Source organism: Hordeum vulgare, chromosome 2H (assembly GCF_904849725.1).
Source record: "Hordeum vulgare subsp. vulgare chromosome 2H, MorexV3_pseudomolecules_assembly, whole genome shotgun sequence".
In the NCBI taxonomy this organism is placed as follows: Eukaryota; Viridiplantae; Streptophyta; class Magnoliopsida; order Poales; family Poaceae; genus Hordeum; species Hordeum vulgare.
Window position 1 is genome coordinate 524,830,198 of NC_058519.1, and position 11,656 is coordinate 524,841,853.

Genomic DNA, 11,656 nt, shown 5'->3' on the forward strand with positions numbered 1-11,656 from the left:
AATGTAAAGCAGATTCAGTTTTTGCAGATTCAGAGTTCTTCCGCGGTCGCAGACTCCGGACACACACAAAAAAACTTAGTTGCGATCCAGAATCGCCTAAGTTCTAACTTTCTCCGAGTGTGCACTAAACGTCGCACTCGGGGACTTAGCTATGATCAAGAATCACCTAAGTTCTAAATTTCTCCGAGTGTGCACTCAACGTCGCACTCGGGGACTTAGCTGTGATCAAGAATCACCTAAGTAATAACCTCCTCCAAGTGTGCACTAAGCATCGCACTCGGGGACTTAGCTGTGATCAAGAATCACCTAAGTAATAACCTCCTCCGAGTGTGCACTAAGCGTCGCACTCGGGGACTTAGCTGTGATCAAGAATCACCTAAGTAATAACCTCCTCCGAGTGTGCACTAAGCGTCGCACTCGGGGACTTAGCTGTGATCAAGAATCACCTAAGTAATAACTTTCTCCGAGTGTGCACTAAATGTCGCACTCGAGGACTTAGCTGTGATCAAGAATCACCTAAGTAATAACCTTCTTCGAGTGTGCGCTAAACGTCGCACTCGGGGACTTAGCTGTGATCAAGAATCACCTAAGTAATAACTTCCTCCGAGTGTGCACTAAGCGTCGCACTCGGGGACTTAGCTGTGATCAAGAATCACCTAAGTAATAACTTCCTCCGAGTGTGCACTAAACGTCACACTCGGGGACTTAGCTGTGATCAAGAATCACCTAAGTAATAACTTCCTCCGAGTGTGCTCTAAGCGTTGCACTCGGGGACTTAGCTGTGATCAAGAATCACCTAAGTAATAACTTCCACCGAGTATGCACTAAGCGTCGCACTCGGGGCCTTAGCTATGATAAAGAATCACCTAAGTAATAACTTTTTCCGAGTGTGCACTAAGCGTCGCACTCGGGGACTTAGCTGTGATCAAGAATCACCTAAGTAATAACTTCCTCCGAGTGTGCACTAAATGTCGCACTCGGGGACTTAGCTGTGATCAAGAATCACCTAAGTAATAACTTCCTCCGAGTGTACACTAAATGTCGCACTCGGAGACTTAGCTGTGATCAAGAATCACCTAAGTAATAACTTCCTCCGAGTGTGCGCTAAACGCCGCACTCGGGGACTTAGCTGTGATCAAGAATCACCTAAGTAATAACTTCCTCCGAGTGTACACTAAATGTCGCACTCGGGGACTTCGCTGTGATCAATAATCACCTAAGTAATCGCTTTCTCCGAGTGTGCACTAAACGTCGCACTCGAAACAACATTGCAACACAAGAGCAAACGCTTTGATTCAGATTAAAAAGTTCTAGCAAAGATAGCTCACTCGGTGCGGATCAAGCTTACCCGCACCAATCTAAGAATGTGACGGCCAACAGTAGTGGCCAAAGTACCTTACAGATAAACACTCGGCATATCGAGGATAAAAGTGTTCTTACGCATCATCCGGATTAACGCCAGGACTGGAGGGCTCTACGAACGTGTCCAGATCAATACCGTCGGTGATGCGGGTAGCGCTCTCAAGGAAAGTTTCCATGAAGTCTTCGAATCGAAGTTTCTTCGTATTGGCGACCTTCAATGTCTTCAGCTTCTCCTCGCGCACCTCCTTGCAATGGACTCGGACCAAGGACAGAGCAACATCTGCACCACAACGAGCTGCAGATTTCTTCCACGACTGCACTCGGTTCGGAATCTCCTCCAGTCGCGCCATCAGGTTCTCCATCTCCTGCTGCGACTCATCTTCTGGCCAAAGCTCCTTGTCGATTCGGCCGACGACTTCTCTCAGTCGACCGATGAAAGGGCCAACTTTGCCCACGCGGATGTGCGCCCGGAGCAAATCCCGATGGCGTCCTCGCCGAGTGGCACGTTGTCGCGAATCGATCGCTCCACGTCCGCTGCTTCAACTTCAGCATCAACGCAAAAAACTGCAACACAAGGACAAGCAAGCAATAAGCGCCGAGTGTGACGTACATAGGACAAACACTCGGCAAAAAACAGGACTTACCAGCCAGATGCGTCATCATCTGCCCTGCCCAGTCGCTGACATACTTCTCGTGAGCTATGCATCGTTTATTCAGCACGACCATCTGACTCGTGAGAGCAGTCCTCTGTTTCTTCATCTTTTCCACTTCCTCAGTTAACACCTTGTTCGCTTCACGAGCCTGCTCCAATGACTTATCTCGTCCCTCCAGAGCATCCTTCATGCCAGCCATTGCGAGCATGGCCGCATCAAGCTCACCAGCGAACTGATTCCTCTCCGCCCTGAGAGTCTCATAGGCCGTCCCCATTTCACAGGTTTTCTGCCAACAAACACCAAGGGACAATCAGAAAGTTTAACAAATAAAAGTCTAAGTTCTTCAGACCCCTGCCGACGCAAGCAGTCGACAGCGGTCTCGGGGACTACACCCAGTGGGTTCACTAAGAGTGACCCCACTGGCATGCAACTCAAGCAGGCCCGCCCTATTGAGATGCATGTTTTCACCTACGCCTACGAAGCCAATACTACCCGACCTGAGTACAACTTACTCTCGGGGACTCTTACAGTAAGTGCACTCTGAGTGCCACAACTGCTCGCAGTCGGTTATATTATTTACAGACACGACCAAAGTAAAGACAATATGTATAAAGACAACTGTCGGTGCAAGCACTCGACAGAAGTCTCGGGAACTACACCCACTGGGTTCACTCAGAGTGAACCCATTGCAAACAACAGATGCTATCCAAGAACACCCAGTGGGTTACAAGAGAAAAGTAAATACTTACTAGCTCACTTACTCGGATATCATCACGAAGCTCCAAGCTCCGCTGGTACAAGGACGCAACGGAGTCGTAGGCCCTCTTGGCTTCTCCAGCCATCAGCTCCGCCTGCACCATAGCTCCCTTGGCCGCTCCCACCAGCTCCTCCGGGAGATGCTGGATGTTGAACTCGACATTCGACGAGCCTGGCAGCGTCGGAAGTTCCCGAGGCATCCCAAGGTCCGCTCCAGTCGGCTCCTCATCCACCAGCACCGGTTCAGTCTGTGGCAGCGCCTCAGTCAGCAGCACGTCGGCGGCGAGAGCAGCAGCAGGTGGAGCAGCCTCAAGAACAGGCTCCGCAGCTGGTTCGGCTCTCCCCTGGTCGCCCTCGTCCAGGCAAATCGCCCCTGACAGGCCGAATGACGCGAGGTCTCAGGAAAAGAAAGAAGCAGGACCTATGATAGAATTCGAGACGCGATAGTATAAAACACTCGGCGTCACTACAACGCACCTGGCTGGGACGAGACGACGTTGTCCGTGTCCATGGGATCATCTTCCTGGCGCGCCGGAGAGGTGGCAGAAGTAGCGACTCTGTCGAGTAAAATCCATTCGACCAGTAAACAGGAGTTCACTCGGATATCAGAAGGAATTGGAAGATAGATACACTTACGCGGAGGTGACAGGGACAACAACCCTCATTCGCGGCAGAGCCTTCCGAGGCTTAGGCCCACTTGGTTTGGCCGCCTTAGAAGACTAACCCGTAGGCTCAGCATCGGCATCCCTGGCCCTCTTGGCACTTCGAACACTCGGGACCACCGGGACAGTGGGCGGAGCACTCGAAGACGCAGGAGGAGCCGAGGGAACGGCGGGCTCGTATCGGCGCTTGGTCCGATGCTCTAATTGCGGAGGCGGCGAGTCATGCTCTTCGTCTTCCTCCTCCTCCTCGCTAGTCTCCTCCTCCGATTCCCCGCTGTCGGAGACATACTCAGTGCTCTCCATGCTGCCCTCCTGGCTGCCTTCCTCCTCCTCCTCGGCCGGATTCCCGTTCGAGACGGGGGAGAACCAGTTGGTCCACTTCTGCATAAATTTCAGTCGGCAACATCAGACATCAGGCAGAGATTCGAAAAAACGACAGGAATTAAGACAGTTAAGTGCACTCGACAAGTGTTGCTCACCTGATTCGGAGGAGGATGATCCGTGCAGTAAGGCTTCACTCGCCGAGATCCTTTGGGATTCTCGCAGGGGCCTGTGATCTGGAGTACCCACGAGGTCACCTTCTCCTCAGTCATGCCCACCACATTGGTCCGAGTGGAGTCTTCGGGCCCCGTGTAATGCCACATGGCATGGTCGCGAGCCTGCAGAGGCTGGATACGCCGACCGAGGAAGACCTCCAGCAAGTCTATGCTAGTGACCCCCCTCCTGACGACATCTACGAGTGCCTCAACCAAAGACTGGATGCCGTTCTTCTCCGCCTTCGTGAGCGCGAGCTGCTTAGGCGGGGCGGGCCGATCTAAACTAAAGGGAGGCAGCCCAGTCGACGCATTCAGACAGGCGATATCCTCGCAGTAGAACCACGTCGACTGCCAGTTCCTAACCGACTCACTTAACTGAAGAGCAGGATAACTACTCCGACTCTTTTTCTGGAAACCTAAGCCCCCGCAGAGCTGGAGGAGATGTGTCTTATCATCCGACTGGCTGAGTCGTTTGATGGTTTGGGATCTAGCGGAAAAGATGTGCTTGAACAGCCCCCAGTGAGGAGGGCAACCGATGAAACACTTGCAAAGAACTATAAAGGCAGAGAGATGGGCAATGGCATTCGGGGGAATGTGGTGAAGTTGTGCCCCGAAGTTATTCATGATGCCCTTGAAGAAAGGATGCGGGGGCAAGGAGAAACCTCGGTGGACGTGGCTGAGCAGCAAGACGCGCTCCCCCTCCCGGGGCGCCGGCTCGACCTCGTTCTCCGCCAGCAGCCTCCAGGACTTGTGCACGATCATCCTGTGCTCCACCAGCTGCAGCAGATCCCCCTCCGTCACCGTGGAGGGGAGGAAGTCGCCCTGAATCCACCCCGCCGGCACCGGCCGCTGCCGCCGCTGAGCAGGCGCCGCCACCTTCCCCTTCTTCTTCCTCGCCTCCATCTTGCTGGTCTGACCCTTGGTCATGGCGGCAACTGCGAGCCCTCGGGAGGAAGGAGAAGGAAGGAGTGTAGAAGCGCTGGAGATGGCGAGAAGGACGGACCAGGCAAGAGCGAGAGATTCGGCGAGCGTAACAAAGAAGCCTCGCCACCGAGATTTAAATAGGGTTCCGACTGGCTCACTGGCAGGTGGCCCCGAAACCTTATCCTCCCGACCCACCACGGCGATATTAGTGGAGAGGTTGAAGGCGCGAGAATCGAGGCGTCAGGCGCTACTCGAGCACGATGGCGTCATCCCCGCTGAGCGCGCGGAAACCGAAATTTGAGGATCACGGAAAATCTGCCGTTGTCAGTTGACCGGTCGCGTCAGAAGATGCCGCAGAAGCACTCGGCTCCCGACATCTGTTTCGCGAGTACTTCCACTCGGATCGTCGATCAGGAAAGTCAAAATGGACCGAGGCAAGCAACGCCCAAGCCAAGTTTCGTTCCAGTCGGATCCAAACTTCAAACATCGCTTCGTCGTTCCAACCCCAATCCATTCAGGGACTAATGATGGGGTTATAGTCCTAGGGTAGGGTCATAGGCCTGCCCTGTAGGTCCTACCCAAGGACTACCCCTCACAAAGGACTAGACCCTTAGTCAGCTCCGACTGAATTAAGGAGTCCCTGTCATCCAGTCGGTAACGTGCCCTCGATTATCCAGTCGGAGACTAGCATTCGGAGCATATCAAACTAACCGACTAGATACCACTCGGTACATCGTAACCCCCCTGGAGGGAAACGGTCGTACGTTTCCAGGTGCATTTATTAGCATTTAGGGCGTACGTTACCTGTAACGTACACATTCAATCGCCACTACTCCACCCCTATACCGGAACCGTTGTGGAGGGCAGCGCACTCTATATAAGCCACCCTCCACCGCTGGTAAAGGGGTTAGCAACTCATTGTATTCCCTATTCCACTCGACAACAAGCTCCCTGAGCACTGAGACGTAGGGCTATTACCTCCACCGCAGAGGGGCCTGAACTCATACATCCTCGCCGTAGCTAGGACTCTGCCCATCCTTTTCGTACCCTACACATCTACTGCCAGGCTTATACCCACGACAGTCCATGATCAGGAAACCATGATCATCTGTTGATCAAGGAGCTAGCCAACTAGGGGCTTACTAGGGATATATTGTGATCTATATATTCACACTTGTATTACTGTTTCCGGTTAATACAATTATAGCATGAACAACAAACAATTATGATGAACAAGGAAATATAATAATAACTACTTTATTATTGCCTCTAGGGCATATTTCCAACAAGAAATACTAGTAGGGATCAAATAGTATTTTCCTCCATCCCCTCGCTGACAACCCAGACCCACACGCCCAAAGGCCCGCCAATCGCTAGCCCAACCACTGCGTGACTCAGTTAAAACTAGGGACAACCGACTGAATATATCAATTAGGTCGTTCTTGGGAGTTTCAACCCCAGAACATAGTGATTTTAAAGATATGTGTATATTTCATAAAAGACATTCTTAAAGTTGTCTCCCCAAGTTTAACAAACTTGTTGTCAAATCCATATCCAAGTTGTCGACTCCAACACCATTAAGAGAGAAAACATGTCAATGCTCTACAATGTACTCCCTCTGTCCCAAAATAACTGTCTCAAACTTAATACAACTTTATACTAGAGCTAGTATAAAGTTAAGACGCTTATTTTGGGACGGAGGGAGTAGATTCTAATTTGATGATCTCGTCGAAACAAAGCAGGCCAAGAAGATAGATTGCAAATCCGAGTAATGGTTTGAGAGAGATATCATTTTCAAGTTTCGAAATTAACATTTAGAGCGTCGACATCATTGCTTTTGACGCCCATAAATCTATGCATATCGCTGGTGAATTGCCCCGCTATATTTTTTGCCCCCTAAAATTAACATGTATGGTCTTACATCGGATAAAAATGTGAAATGTGATCATGACGAGCACATCTAAGATCTAACCGTCGTGCTCTAAATATAGTCAATATTTATTGCTTGATTATTATTTAAGGAAAGATTAAATCAAGACAAATATATTTGAGAAGCACTCCTACCAAGCCGTCGGTCATACAAGGTGTTTTGTTCTTTTCAAAGACACAAATCATCTCTTCGTTTACTATCCGAAAGCCATGCGGATTTGACAACAACTCACTCTTCCGCCGCCAACTTGGTTGGGGGGTGGGGGTGAGGGGGGGGGGGGGGGTGTTGGTACGTGATAAGCAACCACCAAGGCTCCATTTAGACAACCGTGTCTCTCTCAATTCTCTCGCCATTTTGGGACTCATTTTTCTCAATTCCCAGGAAGAACTCAAGAAATGCTTAGGTGTTTCGAAGCCTAGATCACCCTCGCCCTCTTATATTAGGAATATATATGTGGATTCTAATCTGATGCTATTTGTTTGGGCCAAGCACAGTTGTAAAATAAATACGATTGAATAGTCCTGATCAATGGCCCATCATATGTTGGAGTAATAATTGAGCGCTGGTTATCACCAACCAAATTTGACAGCTGTTAGCTAGTGTGCCATGTTTACTTAACTTCTGGAACCTTCGAACAATTAATGCCATCCTATCTACAAAAGGAGGGTATGTCCTTCCAATCTGAGTTATCGCATAGCATAATCGAACTCTCTGTCTCTCGGATCGACCTAACATTTTGCGTTCTCCACAAAATCTACCCCACCTAGCCTACAACTTCGGTATCGGTGGCGACATCTTCCCCGGCTTCATCGAGGAGGGCGTGGAAGTCTTGTCCTTGCCCCCGCGCAAGTTCCCCTTCCGGGAGAACCACAACAGGGAGTACGGCGAGGTGTGGGGCTTCTTCTTTGCAGCGCAGCACGCCGGGGAGACGTGCCCGCCGCCAGGCACGGGCAGGTACTGGGTGCAGTACGGCGCCGAGAAGGTGTACTACGGCCAGACCGGCTGGGAGGCGGTGGCGTTCCGGCGCAGGTTCGTGTACCGCTTCACGTGGAAGGGCGGGGAGGTATGGTCGCCGACGCGCTGGCTGATGAAGGAATACCGGATCAACAGGGACTCGGCCGCCTTCCGCCATGCGTACCTAGACCCTAAGGCACCGGACGTCGTCTTCATGGTGACCAAGGTCTACCGGAAGCCGGTGCTCCCCCCGCCTGTCGACAGCAGCTCCAGCGAGGAGGAGGGCTCTGAGCGCTCCATCGTGCTGAACAGGAGGCGCTAGCATTATGCAACTGCATGTTGATTTCTTCAGCGTTGTTGTGTCTGTTTCTTATTTCATTTCAGTTCTGGATTGTGCGCTCGATCTAGTTGATTGTTCCGCTTTGTTCAAAGTACAGGCGTAATGAGCCTCCCTTGCAGCATATGTAGAACAGTTCGGACGTATTATCACCGTTTCATTTTATGATCCACTCCCTCCGTTCCAAAATATAAGACATTTTAGGTATTTCACTAGAAGACTACATACGGAGCAAAATGAGTGAATCTATACTCTAAAATATCTCTATGTACATCCGTATATAGTTTATAGTACAAAATTTTAAAAGGTCTTATATTTAGGAACGGAGGGAGTAGGTTTTATGTATTGGTCTCATGTCTTCGCATATGAATGATTTTAGATTTTATGACTGGTATTTAGGAGTAATGGTTTCCAGTTCCAGTGACGGCAAACAAGCTAAGGAGATGTCTTCACATATGAATAAATGGAAGATACATGTCTGGAAAACTTTCCTGCACATAATCACATATCTTCTATATCTAAGTAGTTATAGCATCTTCAACCGTGCCACCAACACGCCCCAATGTCTTTTTTTGTCGCCGACGCTAAAAAATCGGCTTTGTGGCGTCGGAACCCTTTTTCGCCGGTGAGTACTGGAATTGGCCCAGCGGTCCCAGGCCGAACCTAGCGCATTGAAGGGGGGAGCGCCGGAGGAAATAGTTTTGGTGCGAAACGGGTGTGGACACGCCGAGTCAGTGACTAGGCTCGTTCGTCGTCCTCATCGTCTCGTTTTCCACGGGTGGTGAGTCTTCCATTGATTCTTCACGGGCAGCATAGTGAAAGCACGGCGACGCACGTCCCGTCTACTCATGTCACGCGTTCACACATCGCCGCCCCGCGTGCCACCCGCCCGCGGCTATATAAGCCGCCCCTTCCCTCGCCGGTGGCCACAAACCTCTCTCGCCACCGATGAGGAGGCGCCCGGGCCTTCTGTTGAACGGTAATAGAGGGATTGGTGGAATAGTTGTTGTATTTCTTGAGCCCCATGGACATATATATAGGAGTACATGACCATCTTGGAGCACAAGTCAAGGCAGGAACAAATCCTAGTCTATCAATGTTTTCCTAAAATATCATGTTAGTCAACATCCCCCCGCAGCCACAACGGTAGCGACGCAAATGGTGAGACTGGAGAAGAATACGAAGGTAAGCCAACGGTCATCCCCCCACAGTCGTAACGGTTGATGCATTGCGGAAGTTGTGGCTGGAGTGGAAACCGACGAGGTGGCTCAAGCAAGGCGGTATCCCTTTGTGTCGGTGTCAGAGGTAACCAAGAGCATAGGGTGGTGTAGCCGTGGTCAAGGTAGCCGTGCGAACAATGCCGTGGTCGATGTCGAGTCGGGGTAGCCGATGTGGAGGAAGTTGTCGTGAAGCCGCGGGTGCAAGGAGGCGCCGAGTTAGTCATGGGCGCAATGGTGTTGAAGTAGTGACCCGTCGGGAAAAGGAGACGAAGTTGATGACATGCCGCACGGGGTTTGCCAAGCCCCGGGACACTTCGTTGATGAAGGCATGCATCGGTGTTGGCAGCATCGGGCATGCATAGACGGATGAAGACCATGTTTGACAATGCGTCGCTCCAGGTTTGCCAGGCCCCGGAACACACTGGGGACAAAGGCACACGACGGTGTTGCCAGCACCAGGCATGCATAGACGGGGACCTGCACACAACTTATACGCCATGTCGAGGAGGCTAGCAGAGAAGGACTCGACAATATTGCGGCGCAAATCGGCAGGGGGTGATGTTGCGAGCGGTGGTCGGAGTAGACGAAGTTGTCGGGGGAAGACGACGGCGACGATGGTGATAAGCTGGTGCTGGATGAAGATGAAAGAGGTGGATGGGCGGCATGGCTTGGGTGAGCGAGATGCAACAGCGCCAAAGGAGAGCAGCGGTGGCAGCCTCAAGGGAGTGGTTAGGAGCGTGGCGGCGATGCTCGAAGTAGGAGAGGAAGAGACCGACATCATGAGGAAGACCAGCGCGGACGATGGCATTCCCGCGCCGAAGGAGATGGCGTGACGCATAGTCGACACGCGTGGACGACGGCGGGGCTCCGCAGAAGGGGCAACGAAGCGGCAACGCGCGGGTCGGGCGACGGCGGGAAGAACTTGGGGTGGCGGCATAGACCGCGTGCCGCAATGCTACACCCCGAAGGGGCAACGCAACAGTGGTGCGCGGGTTGGTGCAGCCACGGGGATGGCCTCGGGTGGCGGAAGGGACCACATGCCACCGCACTACATCCCGAAGGGGTGATGTAGCAGCGGCTCGCGGGTCGGGGCAACCGCCAGGAGAACCGTTGGGCGGCGGCGCTGCGGCCCGACGGGGCAACGCAGCGGCAACCCGTTGCTTGATGTTGGAAAACGTTGCATGGGAAAAAAGTTTCCTACACGCACGCAATACCTATCCATGGTGATGATCATCTACGAGAGGGCAGAGCGAATCTACATACCCTTGTAGATCGCTAAGCGGAAGTGTATATAACGTGGTTGATGTAGTGGAACATATTCACGATCCAAATCACAGCTGTCCACGATCCATCTCGATCTAGCGCCGAACGGACGACACCTCCGTGTTCAACACACGTACAGCTCGACGAAAATCTCCGCCTTCTTGATTCAGCAAGAGGGGGTGGAGAGGTAGATGATTTCTCCGGAAGCGCGACGGCGTGACGGTGATGGTGGTGGAGCTAGTCGAGCAGGGCTTTGCCTAAGCACTGCTGAAACTAGACTAGAGGAGAAACGGATCTAGAGAGAGGGCATCACGTGGATGATTGTTGTATCCAAAACCCTCAAAAACCTCTAATATATATAGGAGGAGAGGAGAGGAGGCAGCCTTGGACCCTACTTCAAGGAGAAGGGGTCGGCCGAACCAAGGAAGAGTCCACCTTCCCTTGTTGGAAGGTGGACTACTTTGGGAGGACTCCTCCTTCCCTTCCTTTAAAGGTCTTTTACCTTTTATCTACTCTCCTAGCCGCATGGGCCTTTGAGAGAGGCTTCGGCCAGCCCACCAGGGGCTGGTCCACCTCCTCTCACATCCCATAAGGCTCTTGGGTCGTCACACCCCTCCAGGTGGTCCCCCGGTACCCTCCCGACAATCCCGGTACACTACCGATGAGTCCGAAACTTTTCCGGTGACCAAAACAGGACTTCCTATATATCAATCTTTACCTCCGGACCATTACGGAGCTCCTCGTGACATCCAAGATCTCATCCGGGACTCTGAACAACCTTCAGTCACCAACACCTATAACTCAACTATACCGAAACGTCATCGAACCTTTAGTGTGCACACCCTGCGGGTTCGAGAACTATGCAGACATGACCTGAGACACTCCCGATCAATAACCAATAGAGGGACCTGGATGTCCATATTGGATCCTACATATTCTACGAAGATCTCTATCGGTTGAACCTCTTTGTCAAGGATTCAGTTAATCCAGTATGGTATTCCCTTTGTCCTTCGGTATGTTACTTGGCCGAGATTCGACCATCGGTATCTCTATACCTAG

General features: G+C 51.7%; 1 protein-coding gene across 1 annotated transcript; it reads left to right on the forward strand.

The window, feature by feature from the left end:
- Positions 1-4,954: 4,954 nt before the first annotated feature.
- LOC123428595 lies at positions 4,955-8,260 on the forward strand. The gene is made up of 2 exons (XM_045112817.1): positions 4,955-4,975; positions 7,521-8,260. Exons 1-2 carry the CDS (start codon positions 4,955-4,957, stop codon positions 8,097-8,099), a joined length of 600 nt encoding a protein of 199 aa, XP_044968752.1. The 3' UTR covers positions 8,100-8,260.
- Positions 8,261-11,656: the final 3,396 nt, after the last annotated feature.

What these genes read in the sequence shown, in the direction of transcription:
- LOC123428595 (XM_045112817.1), top strand. Translation starts at nt 4,955, where the DNA reads ATGGCGAGAAGGACGGACCAG. An exon ending in TGGCGAGAAGGACGGACCAG is followed by an intron (nt 4,976 to 7,520) that starts GCAAGAGCGAGA and finishes GTTATCGCATAG; the next exon opens with CATAATCGAACTCTCTGTCT.